The 16,517-nt window shown below is 34.9% G+C and overlaps 4 protein-coding genes and 2 non-coding genes across 6 annotated transcripts; 2 read left to right on the top strand and 4 right to left on the bottom strand.

Annotated features, from left to right (window-relative positions):
• Positions 1-574: 574 nt before the first annotated feature.
• On the top strand, positions 575-3,532 carry LOC18045394 (non-specific phospholipase C6). The gene is made up of 3 exons (XM_006436793.2): positions 575-1,994; positions 2,460-2,636; positions 2,880-3,532. Exons 1-3 carry the CDS (start codon positions 899-901, stop codon positions 3,176-3,178), a joined length of 1,572 nt encoding a protein of 523 aa, XP_006436856.1. The 5' UTR covers positions 575-898; the 3' UTR covers positions 3,179-3,532.
• A 134-nt stretch (positions 3,533-3,666) lies between these two features.
• TRNAS-UGA lies at positions 3,667-3,748 on the bottom strand. The gene has a single exon. It is a non-coding gene; the product is annotated as a tRNA-Ser (tRNA).
• A 1,614-nt stretch (positions 3,749-5,362) lies between these two features.
• Positions 5,363-7,083, bottom strand: LOC18045393 (mediator of RNA polymerase II transcription subunit 30). Its single transcript, XM_006436792.2, has 3 exons — positions 6,673-7,083; positions 6,254-6,355; positions 5,363-6,098 (listed from the first exon to the last, which is right to left on the bottom strand). The coding sequence occupies exons 1-3, from the start codon at positions 7,021-7,023 to the stop codon at positions 6,000-6,002; spliced, it is 552 nt and encodes a 183-aa protein (XP_006436855.1). The 5' UTR covers positions 7,024-7,083; the 3' UTR covers positions 5,363-5,999.
• Positions 7,084-7,123: 40 nt separating this feature from the next.
• TRNAS-UGA lies at positions 7,124-7,205 on the bottom strand. Its single transcript has one exon. It is a non-coding gene; the product is annotated as a tRNA-Ser (tRNA).
• Positions 7,206-7,451: 246 nt separating this feature from the next.
• Positions 7,452-8,120, bottom strand: LOC112099094. The gene has a single exon (XM_024186196.1). The coding sequence runs from the start codon at positions 8,118-8,120 to the stop codon at positions 7,452-7,454; it is 669 nt and encodes a 222-aa protein (XP_024041964.1).
• A 5,753-nt stretch (positions 8,121-13,873) lies between these two features.
• Positions 13,874-15,475, top strand: LOC112099093 (protein FAR1-RELATED SEQUENCE 5-like). The gene has a single exon (XM_024186195.1). The coding sequence runs from the start codon at positions 13,874-13,876 to the stop codon at positions 15,473-15,475; it is 1,602 nt and encodes a 533-aa protein (XP_024041963.1).
• Positions 15,476-16,517: the final 1,042 nt, after the last annotated feature.

Below are 16,517 nucleotides of genomic sequence, written 5' to 3'. Positions count from 1 at the left end.
AATATTCCGCCGTATTTGCTCCTTTTGTTTTTTTTCCTACTTCTTAAGTAAGGTTAGGATATTAAAAAAAGTTTAAATTAACTTTTTAGTTTCTAATTCTCTAAGATTTGAATACGGTCAGTTGTCTAATCAAATAAAATTACTTGTAAAATACTTCCACTGAGTTTCTATGGACTATTGAATGATTACAAATTTATAAATATATTAAAAATTTACAGTCTATTACGTTTATTTTTAGTACAATCTAAAAATTTAGGAAGACTTACTTTAAAGGTAAATTGATCCCTAATTATTCATGCTTAATTACACATGCATAAATATAAGTAAGGATAGATGATCCATCAGTCTATCGTATTTCCATGGTACCTCACAGCAGACAATCGTTTCTCACTAAACAGAAATTTACGATTGAGGTGGACCATTTGGCCACGTTTGATATAAGAATTTATACATTAACCCACAAGATGAAAGTGAAACAGAGGTCACTATCAAATTTTACTTTCTTTTTCTTTTCATTTAATTTACTTTATAAAGCAGAGCAGCAGGAGAATAAAGATAGCGCACAAAAATCGAAATCAATCAAAACCAGAAGCTTCTCTTTTTTATCTGTGGTCTGTTAACCAAATCTACTTCTTGCACTCACAGTCACATACACAGACATTCGTATACTGATGATATATTCTTTTGTTTTGTGAGTTTGCTCACATAAATATCGAAAAAGAAACGTACAAAAATCATTATGTTCAGTGCCATATGTTCCTCGTTGCCATAGTTTGCTTAATTAAAAAGGCTACCCCAGACAAGCCGTAGTGTATGTATAGTTATACAAAAGGCAAAAAAACTTACCCATTTGCCCAAATTCCAATCTTTTTCACAAGCTAGGCAAGAAGCAGCAGCCATGAAAGGTTCCAAAGTGAAGCCACCATTTTCATTTTCAGCCATTTTGTTGCTGGTTATTGTAATCACTGTTTCATGTGTTTTTTTAGCACAAGCACAACAGCAGCAGTCACCCATTAAGACAATAGTGGTGTTAGTGATGGAGAACAGATCCTTTGATCACATGCTTGGGTGGATGAAGAAAGCCATCAACCCAAGAATCAATGGAGTCACTGGAAATGAATGCAACTCTGTTTCAACCAAGACTCCGAAGTCGCAGACCATTTGCTTCACGGATGATGCTGAGTTTGTGGATCCGGATCCGGGTCATTCTTTTGAGGCTGTGGAGCAACAGGTATTTGGCTCTGGCGTTATCCCTTCAATGTCTGGTTTTGTTGAGCAGGCATTGTCAATGTCTCCTAATTTGTCTGAAACTGTCATGAAAGGCTTTAGCGCTGAGGCTGTCCCTGTCTATGCTGCACTTATTAGAGAATTTGCTCTATATGATAGATGGTTCTCGTCAATTCCTGGTCCCACACAACCGAATAGGCTTTTTGTTTACTCTGCTACTTCTCATGGCTCAACAAGCCATGTCAAGAAGCTACTTGCTCAAGGATACCCTCAAAAGACCATTTTTGATTCATTGCATGAGAATGGCATTGACTTTGGTATTTACTTTCAAACCATACCCTCCACTTTGTTCTATAGGAATTTAAGGAAATTGAAGTACATATTTAAGTTTCATCAGTATGATTTGAAGTTTAAGAGGGATGCTAGAAAAGGGAATTTGCCAAGCTTGACTGTAATTGAGCCGCGTTATTTCGATCTTAAAGGGTTTCCTGGTAATGATGATCATCCATCTCATGATGTTGCTAATGGGCAAAAGCTTGTTAAGGAGGTTTATGAGACATTGAGAGCTAGTCCTCAATGGAATGAGACTCTTTTGGTCATTACTTATGATGAGCATGGTGGGTTTTATGATCATGTTGAGACTCCATATGTTAATGTTCCTAATCCAGATGGGAACACTGGCCCTGCTCCTTCTTTCTTCAAGTTTGATAGGCTTGGTGTTCGCGTGCCGACAATTATGGTGTCTCCTTGGATCAAGAAAGGGACTGGTAAACTTAATTTTTCTTTACTTTGTGTCTGTTATCTTTTTCTGTCTAGTGTTTGGGGTTTAGTAGCAGAATTGTTTTGTAAATCACACAGCTGTAGTTGATGCTGATTTCTGACAGTTAATTAATGTCCCAATTAATTTCATTGTGTCAAATGGCCTAGACTTTTCATAAAATGTAGGATATGGTCTTGTTGATTTCCTCAGTCAATCTTCGTTATCTGGATCTGCATGCCAAACATACTGTACTGTATATTGTTTAAGGTCAATTGATTTTGACACGCTGGTTTAAGTCCTGTATGAAATTACAGGTGGAGGGATTTCATAATCTGGCTAGTGTATAAATGTCTTTTAGGTGCATACTATTGAAAATTGTCCAGATAGAAACTAAAATGGATGTATTTATCTATTTTCAATTTTATTATCTATTGCATTGATATGTATTTGTTCGTTCTTTGCAATATTACAGTGATGAGTGGCCCAAAAGGCCCTACTCCAAATTCCGAGTTTGAGCACTCTTCAATCCCTGCAACTATAAAGAAAATGTTCAATCTTTCTTCGAACTTCTTGACTCACAGAGATGCTTGGGCTGGCACGTTTGAGGAGGTTGTTGGGCAATTGACTTCTCCCAGAACAGACTGTCCGGGTATGCTATTGGTTTTTGCAAATCTAAGATTTGCCGATCATACACTACTTGGAGTCATCTGTAATTTGGGAGTAAACTTTATGCGGCAATAAATCACAGAAACTTTGGTGGGAAAAAACCAGTATATTGACCATCTTTGCTGGCTTAAAAATGAAAAAGAAAATTCAATAATAAGTTTTGGCAATTTTCAAGATTGATGATACGTGGCAAAAATTTAGTTTGTTTTTCTTATGTCTACTGCAGAGACCTTGCCAGATGTGGCACCTTTGAGGAAGACAGAAGCGAAAGAAGATGGAGGACTATCAGAGTTTCAGAGTGAGGTAGTTCAATTAGCAGCTGTTCTCAATGGCGACCACTTCTTGAGCAGCTTCCCAGATGAGATGGGCAAGAAGATGACCGTAAAAGAAGCTCATGAGTATGCGAAGGGAGCTGTCTCGCGGTTTATTAGAGCAAGCAAAGAGGCAGTCAAGTTGGGAGCAGATGAATCTGCCATTGTGGATATGAGGTCATCACTCACAACAAGATCCTCAATTCACAATTAGTCAAAGTCCTATAGAATCCTTATTCTCTTTTATCTTAGAAAGTCTCTATTCTTAAGTCAGATTTGTGAAGTGAAATGCAATTAAACCAAGGGGAAGCACAACTCCGCTAGAGCTATTTGGTTGCGTCTGGTTTTTTCATTCCAAAAATGCCAAACAGATGCAACCAGAACTGCTCTGTCAACGTTTCTTCTCTTTAGACTGTTTAATTGGTTTATTTACTTGTTTAGAAGCAGGTTATCGTAAGGTATTGATGTAAGAAGAAGGCTTCAAGTTTGTGAGAAGAGTCAATTTATGTAAATTTGTTATTCAGGTCATCCTAAGGTGTTGATGTAAGGAGGTTTCAAGTTTGTGAGAAGAGTCAATTTATGTAAATTTGTTGTGCTTGAGCTTGCAACCTAAATAGAAACGTTTGTGCTTCAAGATTCTACTTTTCCTACTTTCTACAACTGCAAAACAAAGCGGTTGCAAAAAAAATTGATTTGCTGGAACGTCGACAGCAGGGTTCGAACCTGCGCGGGCGAAGCCCAACAGATTTCAAGTCTGTCTCCTTAACCACTCGGACATATCGACGGTTGGCGTATTCAGGCCTAAAAATTATATTAGAATAATCGATCTTGTAGTCCTCCTGTCCTCTCAAAACAATATCACGATGGCAATACTCTAATTAGAGACATTCGTATCATATCTAAGTTCGAAAAATTGTCATCAGATTCAAATGTAGCTACGAATTTTGAGAATTTATGGGAATAGAGATGAATAATGGACATAATTACCAAATCCAAACTTAATAAAAAATCGCCATCTATATTTGGTGCAGCATCGTATTTTACTACTTTATATTGTATTTCTTATATCAATTAATTAACATTACTCATGATAGTATTCTACGCAACACCTGAAATTGATCACAAGATCAAGCATGCATAATTTTCCAAATGAAGGGTTATTGCAAGCTGTTTTGTTGGCATGCATAGGGAGTTTCATGTTTTTGCCTGATAACTGATGTTCTGCCACTGAAAACAAGTATATCACCAATTGCCTGTGCATTGAGAGCTAAAAGCAGATTTATTAAATATGGCAAAGAGCTTTCCAGAATTTAGGCAAAAACTGAAACTTGCTGGCTGACAAGCTGCAAGTCAAGAAGGAGAATGTGTTTACATCATTAAATAAACAGTGCTGCTGTATACCCCGGGTTAAACCCCGAGTCAAACCTCAAATATTGTGAAAAACGACGTCGAGCATTCCTAATAAAACCGAACGATGTCGCTTTGCTTCAATTCATTTCAAACCAAACGATGTCGTGAGCATATGCTTTGTCCTTTTATTTGCTTTCAACCACAACACTCCGCTATTTACAGAACTTTCAAACTGCAAACTACAAACTGTAAAACCCTAAGTACAGAATTTCCAAACTGCAAAACGCCAACTGGTTCGTGAAAATTGAGTGTTGAACTCTACATTGCAAAACCCTAGCTGGTTCTTCAAAGTTAGTTTCAATTTGTACGTGGGCTTTGGCATAAGACAACCAACGGTTCCTCAACGTTTACTTGAACCTTCACCTAATTCATTTTGAATTGGATCTTGACCTGTCTGATCTTGAACCGTAAGCATTTGTTTGTATATTATTGTTCCTAAATTTAATGATTGTGAGCTGAATCGTGAGTGGTTTGCTTTTGAATTTATGAATTTTAAGATGTTTTATTTTAATTTGTGAGCTGAACCATGAGCATTTGTAACTAAATTTGCTGAACCGTCACCGTTGGGTGATTGCAGATTTTGTGGGTGTGAGAGGAAGAGAATGTGTTTATGTTTCTGTGGTTCGTCAAAAGAAAATGAAAAATGTGTTAAACAATGTGTTTTCAATTTAATCAAAACGGTGCATTTTCAATTTAATCAAAACGGTGTGTTTTCAATTTAATCAAAATGGTGCGTTTTCAATTTAATCAAAACGGTGCGTTTTCAATTCGGGGTGCGAGTAAGGGGAAATAGCTTTTTCGTTAAATAAAAGAAAACAGGGCAATGGCTACACTAGAAGAGGTGACTTACTAGTTATTAGGATGAGTGAATTCCAAAAGCTGTGTGAATTCAACTTATCAAAAGGCTTTAGAAAGCACTTGCAATGACAACAAGCATCTGTTGGCTAATGCCTGAAACCAAATGTCATTTAGATAATGTAGAGATCAAAGAAAAAGGAGATGAATGTTTCAAAGAATCTCTCAAATGTACAATAATTTGATCCAAATTTAGGGGAAACCTTGTGTAATTCACATAACAAAGCCTCAAGCTCCCCAAATAGAAACCCATCCAGGTTGAGGATTATGCTATGGATTGGAGACTGAGCTAATATCTAAAACAAAGAGCAACTCCAGACAAGCCACTTTCCTTTTTCCAAATTACAGAAGTAGATAACTGTTAGAATGAAATGGTGAGCCCCCTGTAACAAGCAGTGGTGGTACATTTAACACGCTTAATTTCCAGCAACCTACAACTAAAATTTCACATCACAATTTGTCAACAGCAACTCACACAATCACACATTAATCATATAAGATCAAGATACCCACTACTAAAATTTGTTTCAACACTTTATCAGGCTATATGAAATCCTACACAGGCTCTATTTTCTCATTTTTGCAAAGAAATACAATTATATCCACTGAGAAACCCGATCACCCACTTTCATTAGAGAATATCCGTGATGAATAAATAACCAAGTGTCAGATAAAAAGCAGTGTCAAGATGAGAACCTCGGGCAGTTAACTAGACTAAGTCTTCTATTCTCAACCACAATTGTACAGCACAAAAGATTTTGCTGAGCTTTTCAGACAGAACAAGGACTTTGCCATGTAGATATGTCGGTAATAAGATCCCGTAGCTGATCTATGAGACGCTTGAGATACTTGTTCTTGTTTGCAAGCTCCTGAAGGAAAGTAAAATAAAACTAAATAAAAACCCACAATTCAGTAATTCTCATTCTCCTTAAGAAAAAAAATGCAATACTTAATATAACCCAGAAATAGAAACTTAAAAAAATTCAATATTCACCAGAATTAACTCAAAGCTACTGGAAATTACCTTCCTTAGAAGAGAGGCTCGCTCTTCTAACTTATCGATTTCAACTTCATCTGACCGAGACACTGAATCCACTGGGGAGGAAACCATTTCAAATGATTTTGCCTATTTTAAGACGCAAAACCCGCCACCAATAAAACATGAGTTGACAGTAAACAACGGATTTGGAATCAGCGTTGAGCTGAGCCTTTGTACATTGCTATAAATGCATGAGTGGCAGAAAATTATGAAAAGCCATGATCATTACTGGTGTCAAATTCACAAGCAACTTGCTCAACATTACCCTAATTCATTTACAGTTAATACCATATATATGATGATGTAATCCAAAGTTCAATTAAAAATATCTAGCTTTCTACTTCAAAAAATAAAAACTTCAAAAGGCTGTAAGTTATGAAATTAGGGTTTTGGAGAAAATAGACCTTATGAGAATTAGGAATGGCAGTGAGCACAGCACGGAGAGCAGCGACAGAGGTTTTGTAGCGATGCCGAGCCTCGTCAAGGGCGCTATTGCCGCTGCCACCACTGCTGTCCAAGTGATGGTTGTTGGCATCGGAAGTGGAGTCGGCGTGAACGACGCCGTTTGAGGTGGAGGTTGTGGTGGTAGTGGTGGTGGACCACAAGGTAGGGTTGCAGAGCTCGTCGTTCATAGAGGAGAGGATCTGAAAAGCTGCTTCAATCGTTTCTTCCAGATGCTTCTGCCCTTCTTTTGCCAGCTCTTGTGTCGTTTTGCTCGTTGTTGCTGCGTTCGAAACCCCGCTGGTTTCTTCCATGTTTGGTCCTTTCTGGTCCGATTTCTTTTTGCTTGGAGTGAATGGAGGAGTCTTTTGAAATCAAATTCAAAAAAAAAAATATCCAAAGAAAAAGAAAAGACGTCGACAGCAGGGTTCGAACCTGCGCGGGCGAAGCCCAACAGATTTCAAGTCTGTCTCCTTAACCACTCGGACATATCGACGCCTGTCGTATGATCAGTGACCAAAATTTAATTATCACATTTATTACCAATAGGTGCCACGCATTGACATTTGACGGTCGTTTAATATTGGCTAAGGGTCAAATTGTGAAAGCATGCCTAATTATTTCTGAAGTGAGACTGCTCTGTATTCATTTCTGAGTTTACAAAAGAGTGAAAGGGATTTTCACAAGTAAAATATCTCCTGCTTTCTTCTCCTTTTTTTTTTTTAGAAGGAAAGTAAGACTTTCATTGCTTCAACTTTGTGAATACATCAAAAACGGCCTGAGGAATTTCATTGATCCATACACCTGGCTCTTTAAAGTCTATGACAAATTTCGCCAGACAGTAAGCTTCTAAATTACAAGTTCTGGGGGTATGCTCAATCCTGACAAACTCAAACTGTCTACACATGCTTTGAATCTCTGAGATCACCCAAAAAATTTCAGTCCTGCTTCCTGACTTGTTGTTGACTAAATTAGTCGCTTCCAGGCAATCTGTTTCTACAATCACTGACTGCATTTTTGCTTCTGTTGCAACCTGGACCCCCCAATCCTCAACTTCAGCTTCTGAGTATTTTGCTTCTCCTCTAAATGGTACAGTTTTGACAGTTGCCATCACTATTTTGCCATCAGACCCTCTGACCACAGCTCCCAGCCCGGCTGTTTGCGATCCAACATGGATGGCTGCATCAACATTTATCTTATAGGTTCCAATTGGAGGAGGTTCCCATTGCTTTTTACATTTCTCAGACCTTGACTTGAGGGCATTATCTCCAACCTCTCTCACTCTCTGAAAAGCTCCTACCACAACTTCTGCTTTGGCTGCAGACACTAGATGGTTCACCTTTTTGTCTTCGAAAATCTTCTTGTTCCTAGCATTCCATGCAACCCACCAGTAGGCTACTACCAGCTCCATCTAAGATTTGGTCAATTTCTTGTACAAATCCTCCATTGAACTCAACACATCTTGATTTAATCCGCCATGGAGCTCTACTGCAAAAGGGGCTTGCCTCCAAATTTTATGGGAGTTTTTACAATATAACAGTGAGTGAGTTATGGTTTCCACCTCTTTATTGCATAATCTGCAAATTGGAGTTGACAAGATCTTTTTTCTCCATAAGTTTTCAGCTGTGGGGAGAAGATTTCTAGCAACCCTCCAGAGAAAGATTTTAATTTTCTCTGGAATGTTTAGAGTCCACAGATCCTTCCAGTATTTAAAAGCATCACCATAATAACTTGGAGTGTCAAGGTATTTTATTTGAAGGGCAATTTGATAGCCACTTTTCACCGAATATTGCCCTTTTTTGTCAAAGTGCCACAACACTTCATGCTCTTTGTTTTCTTTTGGCAATGGAATTTTAATGATTGCCTCTGCATCCTCTTTCATGAAGCTTTGCCTGATCAGACCTTCCTCCCAATTATTCCCAACATCAATCATTGCAGCCACTCTAGCATCCTTGTTTAGATTAGATAGGAAAATTGGTTTAAAGGTTGCTGGTCGAGGAATACAATTATCTTTGAAAATTTGCACTCTATCTCCATTTCCAATTCTCCATCTACTTCCTTTCTGCAGGATTTGCCTCCCCCATAATATTCTCCGCCATATAAATGAAGGGTTGCAGCCAGCCTTGGCGTGAAGAAATTCAGAATGCTTGTAGTATCTTGCTTGCATGACTTTGGCTACTAGTGAGTTAGGATACTGCAGCAGCCTCTATCATTGTTTAGCAACCAAGGCTTGATTAAAGCAAGTAAAATCTCTAAAGCCCAAACCCCCTCTGCTTTTTGCAACACTCATCTTCTCCTATCGCGTCCAGTGAATGCCTCGTTTGTCTTCTTTGGAGCCCCACCAGAATCTTGCCACTGTCCTTTGGATATCTACAAGGAACGATATGAAAGATTTTTCATTTAGTTTTGCCGGAGTCGATAAATAAATAAATTTTCAATACCAATGTTTTCACTTTATAAATTGTGGTCGTTCACAAATGAAAAAGAAAAAATTAATCAATAAATAACAATAAAAAGCATACGGTCTTAAACATCTCTAATTGGTAAAAATCGAAGGAGCTATACTTTCCCTATTAATTAAAAGCTTTAAGTTTTAATTCAAAAATTTTCTGTGAACAAACATTTTAAATCAATACCATTTAAGATTTAATCTAGTTTCAATAGGTGAAAAACAAGTTTTGTGAACACTTGTTTAAACGGCATTTAATTTTTACTGATTAACTAAAGATTTTAATTTAGGGATGGGAATATGCGGGGTAAGAGATTTAATATGATTTTAATAAGTGAAAATCAATTTAATGAACTCTGTTTCAATAGACATTTACTTGAGATCACCATATTTGATTAAAATATTAAATTGTTTAATTTAAAATCCTCGACCTTTAAAGCACTCCTCCTCTGATCAAATCTCTCTAATTGAGATCACATTTCACTTTTATAAAATTTTATAAGTGAAAGATCATTTACCCAACATTTCCTCCAACAATAATCAAAACACCTTCAAAATCATTCGGTAGATGGAGTATATAGAATATGAGGTGTTTTTCTACCTTTACATATAGAATGTGAGGTTGGGACATTTCCATTCTCAATTATTTTCAATTCTTTTTGTTCCCGAGACAAAGGGACACCAAATGTTTGTTACTTGTTCAAACACAACGTTAGAAAGATCTTATATTTGATACATGTAATTTAGATTGAAATGTGAAGTAATTTGATGACATTAAAACACTAGCGCCACATGTTAATTTTCTTTTCTAGTTGCTTCAAATACATGAAACAAAGCAAGTACTTGAAGCACTCTTTACAAACTTTAAAACCAAATTTCAAATAATTTTACTATTATAGACTTTCCTTTCAAGCTGGATTTTGGGCCAACGTCCCAAATTCAGCCCAGCTAAACCAATTAATCCACAATTTGATTCAATACTTTTGGGAAGCCGTGTGATTTAGAAATTTACTAACGAAAGCTGAAATGGCAGCAGTTTTTTATCCAAATTTCTACCAAACTACTTCATGAGTTTGTTGCTCATTGTTCGTTCATGCAACTCTTGCTGGTTTCTTAAAGATTGTATATCTATTTTTGTTGTGATTTTTTTTTCCCGATGTTTGGTTGTATATGTAGAAGGTCTATAAATATAGTTGTGGCATATAATTTTGGCCATCTTTTTGCAATTTGATTCAATTGGTTATTTGGGATAAGAAAGAGAAATTTATAAATGCCTTGGATAAAAAATTGGAGGAAATTAAATAAATTTGAATTATGGCCTAACACTATTAGAAGAAAAGAAAGATGGGTTTTACCCATCATTTGCCATATGGTGTCATGGTTGAGAAGAGCTAGCAAAAAAGTACGGGCTGAAAAAGAAAAAGAAAAAGCTAAGCCTGATGATCTATTTTTTCAAAAAAAATTATAGATTAAAATAATAAATTTAAATTTAAAAATAATAAAAATAAAAATAAAAAACCTAAATACTCAATTGCTACATCAACAATAATTCAAAGAACTTAAAATTATAATATTAAACTCTCTTTTAAACCTTAATTAATTAAAAGAGTGCTTGAATCAGATAATTCAATATTAAAAAAATTAAATATGTAAGTTTTTATTTGCTTCATTTTCTTTATCTATTATTTTATTTGAAATACTTTTTTTAATCCATTATTAGTAATATCAACTTATTGATTATTAACTCATTATGAGTTTACAATTATTTAAAAAATTAAAATATATGTGAAAGCCCTAGCCTTGCTGAGCCTCTCCCAAGCCTGCAATAGGCCCAATATTTATACTTCTCTTAATATGGGTTTGACCAAACCCACAATTTACTATCCCTACAGTTGAACGACTATTTTTTATTTCAGTGTCAAGGATTATATAGTGCATAAAGTATTATTTATCACGATTTTATTAAAAATATTTTAATAAAAAATTAAATATGCATGACTAAAATCTATCATAAAAATTTTCAAAGCATAATTGATATCTATCATCATAGAATGACATATGTAAATAAAAATATAATTAAAATTTATAATATTATATATATAGTTAAATGTTTAATTTTCAAAAAGGCAAGAATTAGAATTTATTTTCAAATAATTATGGTGGGCAGAAATTTATTTCATTGGGATTTGAAATTAATTTTAAATTTATTTTGGTGAGAATTGAAATTTATTTATTTAAAAAGTACTTTGCTGAGAACTTCATACACACACATATAATCATTATCATATGTAAGCACCTTTTTTTTTTAAGCACCCTTTTTTTTTTTTAAATATGAACATGTTGTTAAGCCGTTTGACTTAAAAGTTAATTTTCAATTCACTATAAAGCAGTGTGGTTTAATGATATTAAAAACTGACTCTATTAAATAATATAGTTTCAAAGCATGTCCATCTTAAAAAAAAAAAGAGTGTACCCACACCAAAAAAGAACTCTATGTGTGTGTTTGTGTAAAAAACAACTAAAATTGTGCTAACCAATATGATATAGACATAAACAAATTACCATTTATAATTCATAAATTACAAAAAGCATCTCTCATAACATATCTTACAATCAATCTATAGCACAAACTAATCAAAAATAAAATTACATGTTTTTATAATAAATAACAAAACTAAAATATAAAAGAAGAAATAAGGCCCCTGAGGTAAAATCAACGTGATACTTTATCTATCTACATGAACAAAGCGCATTGGGAGCCAAAGAAGGTGATTTGTTGCTAGTGAGCGAGTCAACACCATACCGAGAGAACGAAGCTTTTCTTTTGAAAAAGATGAGAACAGAGTTTGAGTGGGTTGAGGGATGAATGAAGCTTGAATGGGCTGTTGATATTGTGAGTCTTGAGAGGGAGAAAAAGTAAAGAGATAAAAGTAAGTAAGGAAAAAGAGTGGAAGAAAACTAGGGGAAGTGAAAAAGTGAGAAAGGAGAAAAAGTGAGAAAGTGAGTATTATGTAGTGACAAGAGGGGAGAAGACTTTTTTTTTTTTTTTTTTTTTCTCTTTTGCCTTGGTTACTTGTATTTTAATTTTAATTTTAATTTTTGTCCTTTTTAATTCATGACTGATGATTATCATGCTAAGCAATGATCTCAAATCAGGTAAAATAAAACGGCGCTATTATAAAAATGACATTTTGTACTTAAATTTTATTTAGAATATTTAAAAATAAATAAATCAATAAAACATAATAACATCATTGGAATTCATAACAGATATCTGTATGCTTTGTACACGACGTTGGTTGTGTAAAAAAACGATAACTTTTTATAGTGGTGTTTATAATTTAAGTTATCATAGACTATTTAAAATGATATGACATATATCTATCAAGTTGTGCAAAAGAGTAAAGACATACCGTTTTGAATTCTAAAAAATTGAAAATATTCAAGCATGACCTTTATCTATCATCCATTTATATTAATTGTCTATAATTTACAAATATATCATGAATGAGTGACATATGTTGTGTATCATAAAAATATTACTAAAGCATGACAGATTCATGAAAGATTGGTGTCTATCCAAAAAAATAAATAAATTAGATCCTAAAACAATGCTTGATGAAATATGAGGAAAGTTGCTTCAACCACCTAACATCTGTTGACTTTCATGCATGAGTGCTGATGTTTGCCCCGGGTCAGACCCCGAAAAATACAAAACGTCGTCGTTTTGTTTTTAATTTTTTTTTGCTTCTTCGTTTTCTTATTTGCGTCGTTTTCTTTTTTTTTTTTCTTTTTCGTTTCTTCCATCCTCAACCGAGATCCACAACCCTTGAGTTGACAGTAGAACGAGATCTACTAATTAAAGCTTTATCCTCTTCGTCTTAAGTTGAACTGAAGAAAGTGATTAACAAAGAATGCACCCATTTAGTGAAGAACAAGACCAACAACAGCTGAGTTTCGGCTGCGAAATTTGTCCTTGAAAGCTGAGTTTCGGCTACTAAGCTGAGTTTCGACGGAACAAGACCAACAGCAGCTGCGAAGTTTCGGCAGAGCAAGATTAACATTGTGCCTGAAAGCTTGAATTTTTGAAGCTTGAATTTTTTTTTTTTTGGTACTGTCTTCTTTGTAACATTTTGTTTTTTAATTTTATTTTAAATTTTTCCCTGCGTTTTTACAACATTGTAACATTTTAACATTGAATTTATTTCTTCAGTTCTCATATTCTTGATTTGTCTCATTTCTATTCTCATGTTTGTATGAAACTTTGTTTTGGGTGATATTGTCGTTATTTGACAATTACGTTAATATAATGGGTATTAAGCTGAGAATTTGTTTCTATATTGCATTTTGAATGTTGATTAATGAGTTGGGCATTTGTTTGTATATCCGAATCTTATACTGCAAAAGCTGTATCATTTGACCTGTACAATTTGACAAATTATTTTCATAAGATTTCAAACCTTAATTTTCATTGTCGTCCTCAAGAAATCAATAAGATATATTGTATACAGCCTTGAGTTGACGGAGTCATGAATATGGAGAAGTTTCTATTACTAATACTCTTGTTAATTACCATCTGTTGGATTTGAATTATTCAACTTAACCACCTTATCATCTGTTGAGTATTTGTTTCTATGTTGCATTTTGTTTCTAAATTTAATGAATTTGCGATAAATAACTAATAAGATATTGAATTATTTAATTTGGCGCAGTTAATGGATAATTTAGAACAAGTGGAGGAGGTTGATGAAGTTGGGGAATTGCAAGATTTACAGGGGGCTGATTTGGAAGAAAACAATAAGGAATTGGTGGTGGAAAATGTTGTTGAGCCTACGGTTAGGATGTCTTTTGATAGTCCTGATGAAATGTTTGAATATTATAAAACTTATGGCCTACAAGAGGGGTTTCTAGTGATGCGGAGATCTTGTAGAAAAAGGGATGATGGGAGTTTGAGATATGTGACATTTACTTGTGGGAGAAACGAAAAGTCAAAAGTCAAAGCTACTAATGTTTTGCGGCTTCAACCAAACCAAAAATTTGGATGCAATGCTAAAATTGGAGGACGTTTGGATTTTGTTAGTGGAAAATGGGTAATTGGAAATTTGATCCTTGAATACAACCATGCCGTGAGTCCAAGCAAGAGTAGGTATTATCGATGCAACCGTTCCATTAGTCATTTTGTTAAAAAGCAGCTTGAAATAAATGAAGAAGCTGGAATTAAAATGGCTCAAAGTTTTAAGTCGATTGTTGTCGAGGCTGGTGGCTTTGAAAATGTGTCATTTTTAGAAAGAGATGCTACAAATCATGTTGACAAGGTGAGGCGATTAAGACTCGGAGAAGGGGATGCTATTGCAATTCAGAGGTATTTTCAGAAAATGCGAACAGAAAATGATGGGTTTTACTTCAGTATTGACTTAGATGAGGAGGGTCGGTTAAAAAATATTTTTTGGGCAGATCGAAGGAGCAGGGCAGCCTATAAGGACTTTGGGGATGTTGTCACATTTGATACCACATACCTAACAAACAAGTATGACACGCCATTTGCTCCTTTTATAAGAGTTAATCATCATGGTCAATTAATTTTGTTAGGATGTGGGTTGATTTCGCATGAGAACACGGAAATATTTACGTGGTTATTTGACACATGGCTATCATGTATGTCTGGGTGTCCTCCCCTTGGAATCATTACAGATCAAGATAAAGTGATGACAAACGCAATTCAGATTGTTTTCCCAGGCACTAGGCATCGATGGTGTTTGTGGCATATATTAAAAAAGGTGCTTGAGAAGTTGGTAAGGTATGCAGAATATCATGCCATTAGAGTTTCATTGCTTTCTGTTGTTTATGATTTACATACTCCTATTGAATTCGAGGAAGCTTGGCAGGACATGTTAGATAAATATGATCTTAGTAATAATCAGTGGCTAAGTGGATTATATGAGGAAAGAAATCGTTGGGTTCCATGTTTCGTGAAAACTACTTTTTGGGCTGGAATGTCAACCACTCAGCGTAGTGAGAGTATGAATGTGTTCTTTAATGGGTATGTTAACTCGAAAACAACTTTAAAGCAATTTGTAGAGAAATATGAGAAAACAATAGAAAGTAAAATTGAGAAAGAATGGCAAGCAGATGCACGGAGTTTTAGTCAACGGTTGCCATGTCGTACCAGTTTTGCAATGGAAAAGCAAATTGAAGAAGTGTACACTATTTTCAAGTTTCAGGAATTTCAGCAGGAGCTGATGAATAAGATATATTGTGAGGTTTTCAGTTGTGGGGGGTCAGAATTTGAAGTTATTGAAAACGATGAACAGAGTTGAGAAAAGACTTTTAAAGTCATTTTTGAAAAAGATGAAGGTGAAATTCGTTGTGTGTGTTTAATGTTTGAATATAAGGGCATTCTTTGCAAATACGCTATCGCAGTGTTGTCACGTAACCATATACAATTACTGCCTGAAAAGTATATCCTACGAAGATGGAGGAAAGATGTGCAGAGATTCTACAGTAAAGTCAAAGTCAGTTATGATGCACGAAGTTCAAGCATTGAACATTAGCGATATAAAGAGGAGTGCACTGCTTTTTATGATGTTGCTAAGGTAGCTTCAAAAAATGAAGAAAGCCATAAAAATATAATGGGTTGGATCGAAAAAGCAATGAAGGATGTATCTCTGAATGTTCGAAGTAACGATGGCGATATAACCATTTATGGTGAATCAGGAAGCTGTAGCGAAAACATACAGGATCCAGTAGTAACTCGGTGTAAAGGTCGTCCACTTAGTCAAAGAAAGCAAAAGCAATTTAAGAGGCCAAAACAGAAGTCGAATAATGCAGGATCCAGCATAACTGTAGAGGTAATTACTTTAATACATTCATTTTACATTAATTTAAAATATATACTTTAAATGTGTGTTAACCGCATTTGTAGGACTCGGAGATACATGATTTTTCTGCGCAAGTGGCTACTACAATCCCAACACAAGAGAACCATATGGCTATGGTAATATTTTTTTTAATTTGTTATTTCCATTCATTGTCATATATTTGATAATTTGTATATAATTTTTTTTTGGCTGTATAACAGCTAGCACAGCAAGCACCCTTACAACATGCATTTTACCCCCTTTACTATCAATCTTGGATGAATTATGGCGGAGTCCATCACGGAAACTTGCAATATTTTCCGTAACAAAATTTCGAGGAGGCCAATCGAGGGGAGTTTTCAACTAATGAACCAAGCACATGATCGAAGTTAATTGAAGTTAGCTTATGTTTTATGTATTTACTTGGTGTATGTGTATTTTGACATTTTTTAAATTTTAGACTTTGTAAGTCTTTTTCAAAATTCTGAAAATGGATCTATTT

This window comes from Citrus clementina, unplaced genomic scaffold (genome assembly GCF_000493195.1).
Source record: "Citrus clementina cultivar Clemenules unplaced genomic scaffold, Citrus_clementina_v1.0 scaffold_4, whole genome shotgun sequence".
Classification (NCBI taxonomy): domain Eukaryota; kingdom Viridiplantae; phylum Streptophyta; class Magnoliopsida; order Sapindales; family Rutaceae; genus Citrus; species Citrus x clementina.
This window is presented reverse-complemented; position numbering and strand designations above follow the sequence as displayed.

What these genes read in the sequence shown, in the direction of transcription:
- LOC18045394 (XM_006436793.2), top strand. Translation starts at nt 899, where the DNA reads ATGAAAGGTTCCAAAGTGAAGCCACCATTTTCATTTTCAGCCATTTTG. An exon ending in TTGGATCAAGAAAGGGACTG is followed by an intron (nt 1,995 to 2,459) that starts GTAAACTTAATT and finishes GCAATATTACAG; the next exon opens with TGATGAGTGGCCCAAAAGGC. An exon ending in TCCCAGAACAGACTGTCCGG is followed by an intron (nt 2,637 to 2,879) that starts GTATGCTATTGG and finishes TGTCTACTGCAG; the next exon opens with AGACCTTGCCAGATGTGGCA.
- LOC18045393 (XM_006436792.2), bottom strand. Translation starts at nt 7,023, where the DNA reads ATGGAAGAAACCAGCGGGGTTTCGAACGCAGCAACAACGAGCAAAACG. An exon ending in CCATTCCTAATTCTCATAAG is followed by an intron (nt 6,356 to 6,672) that starts GTCTATTTTCTC and finishes GTCTTAAAATAG; the next exon opens with GCAAAATCATTTGAAATGGT. An exon ending in GAGCCTCTCTTCTAAGGAAG is followed by an intron (nt 6,099 to 6,253) that starts GTAATTTCCAGT and finishes ACTTTCCTTCAG; the next exon opens with GAGCTTGCAAACAAGAACAA.
- LOC112099094 (XM_024186196.1), bottom strand. Translation starts at nt 8,120, where the DNA reads ATGGAGCTGGTAGTAGCCTACTGGTGGGTTGCATGGAATGCTAGGAAC.
- LOC112099093 (XM_024186195.1), top strand. Translation starts at nt 13,874, where the DNA reads ATGGATAATTTAGAACAAGTGGAGGAGGTTGATGAAGTTGGGGAATTG.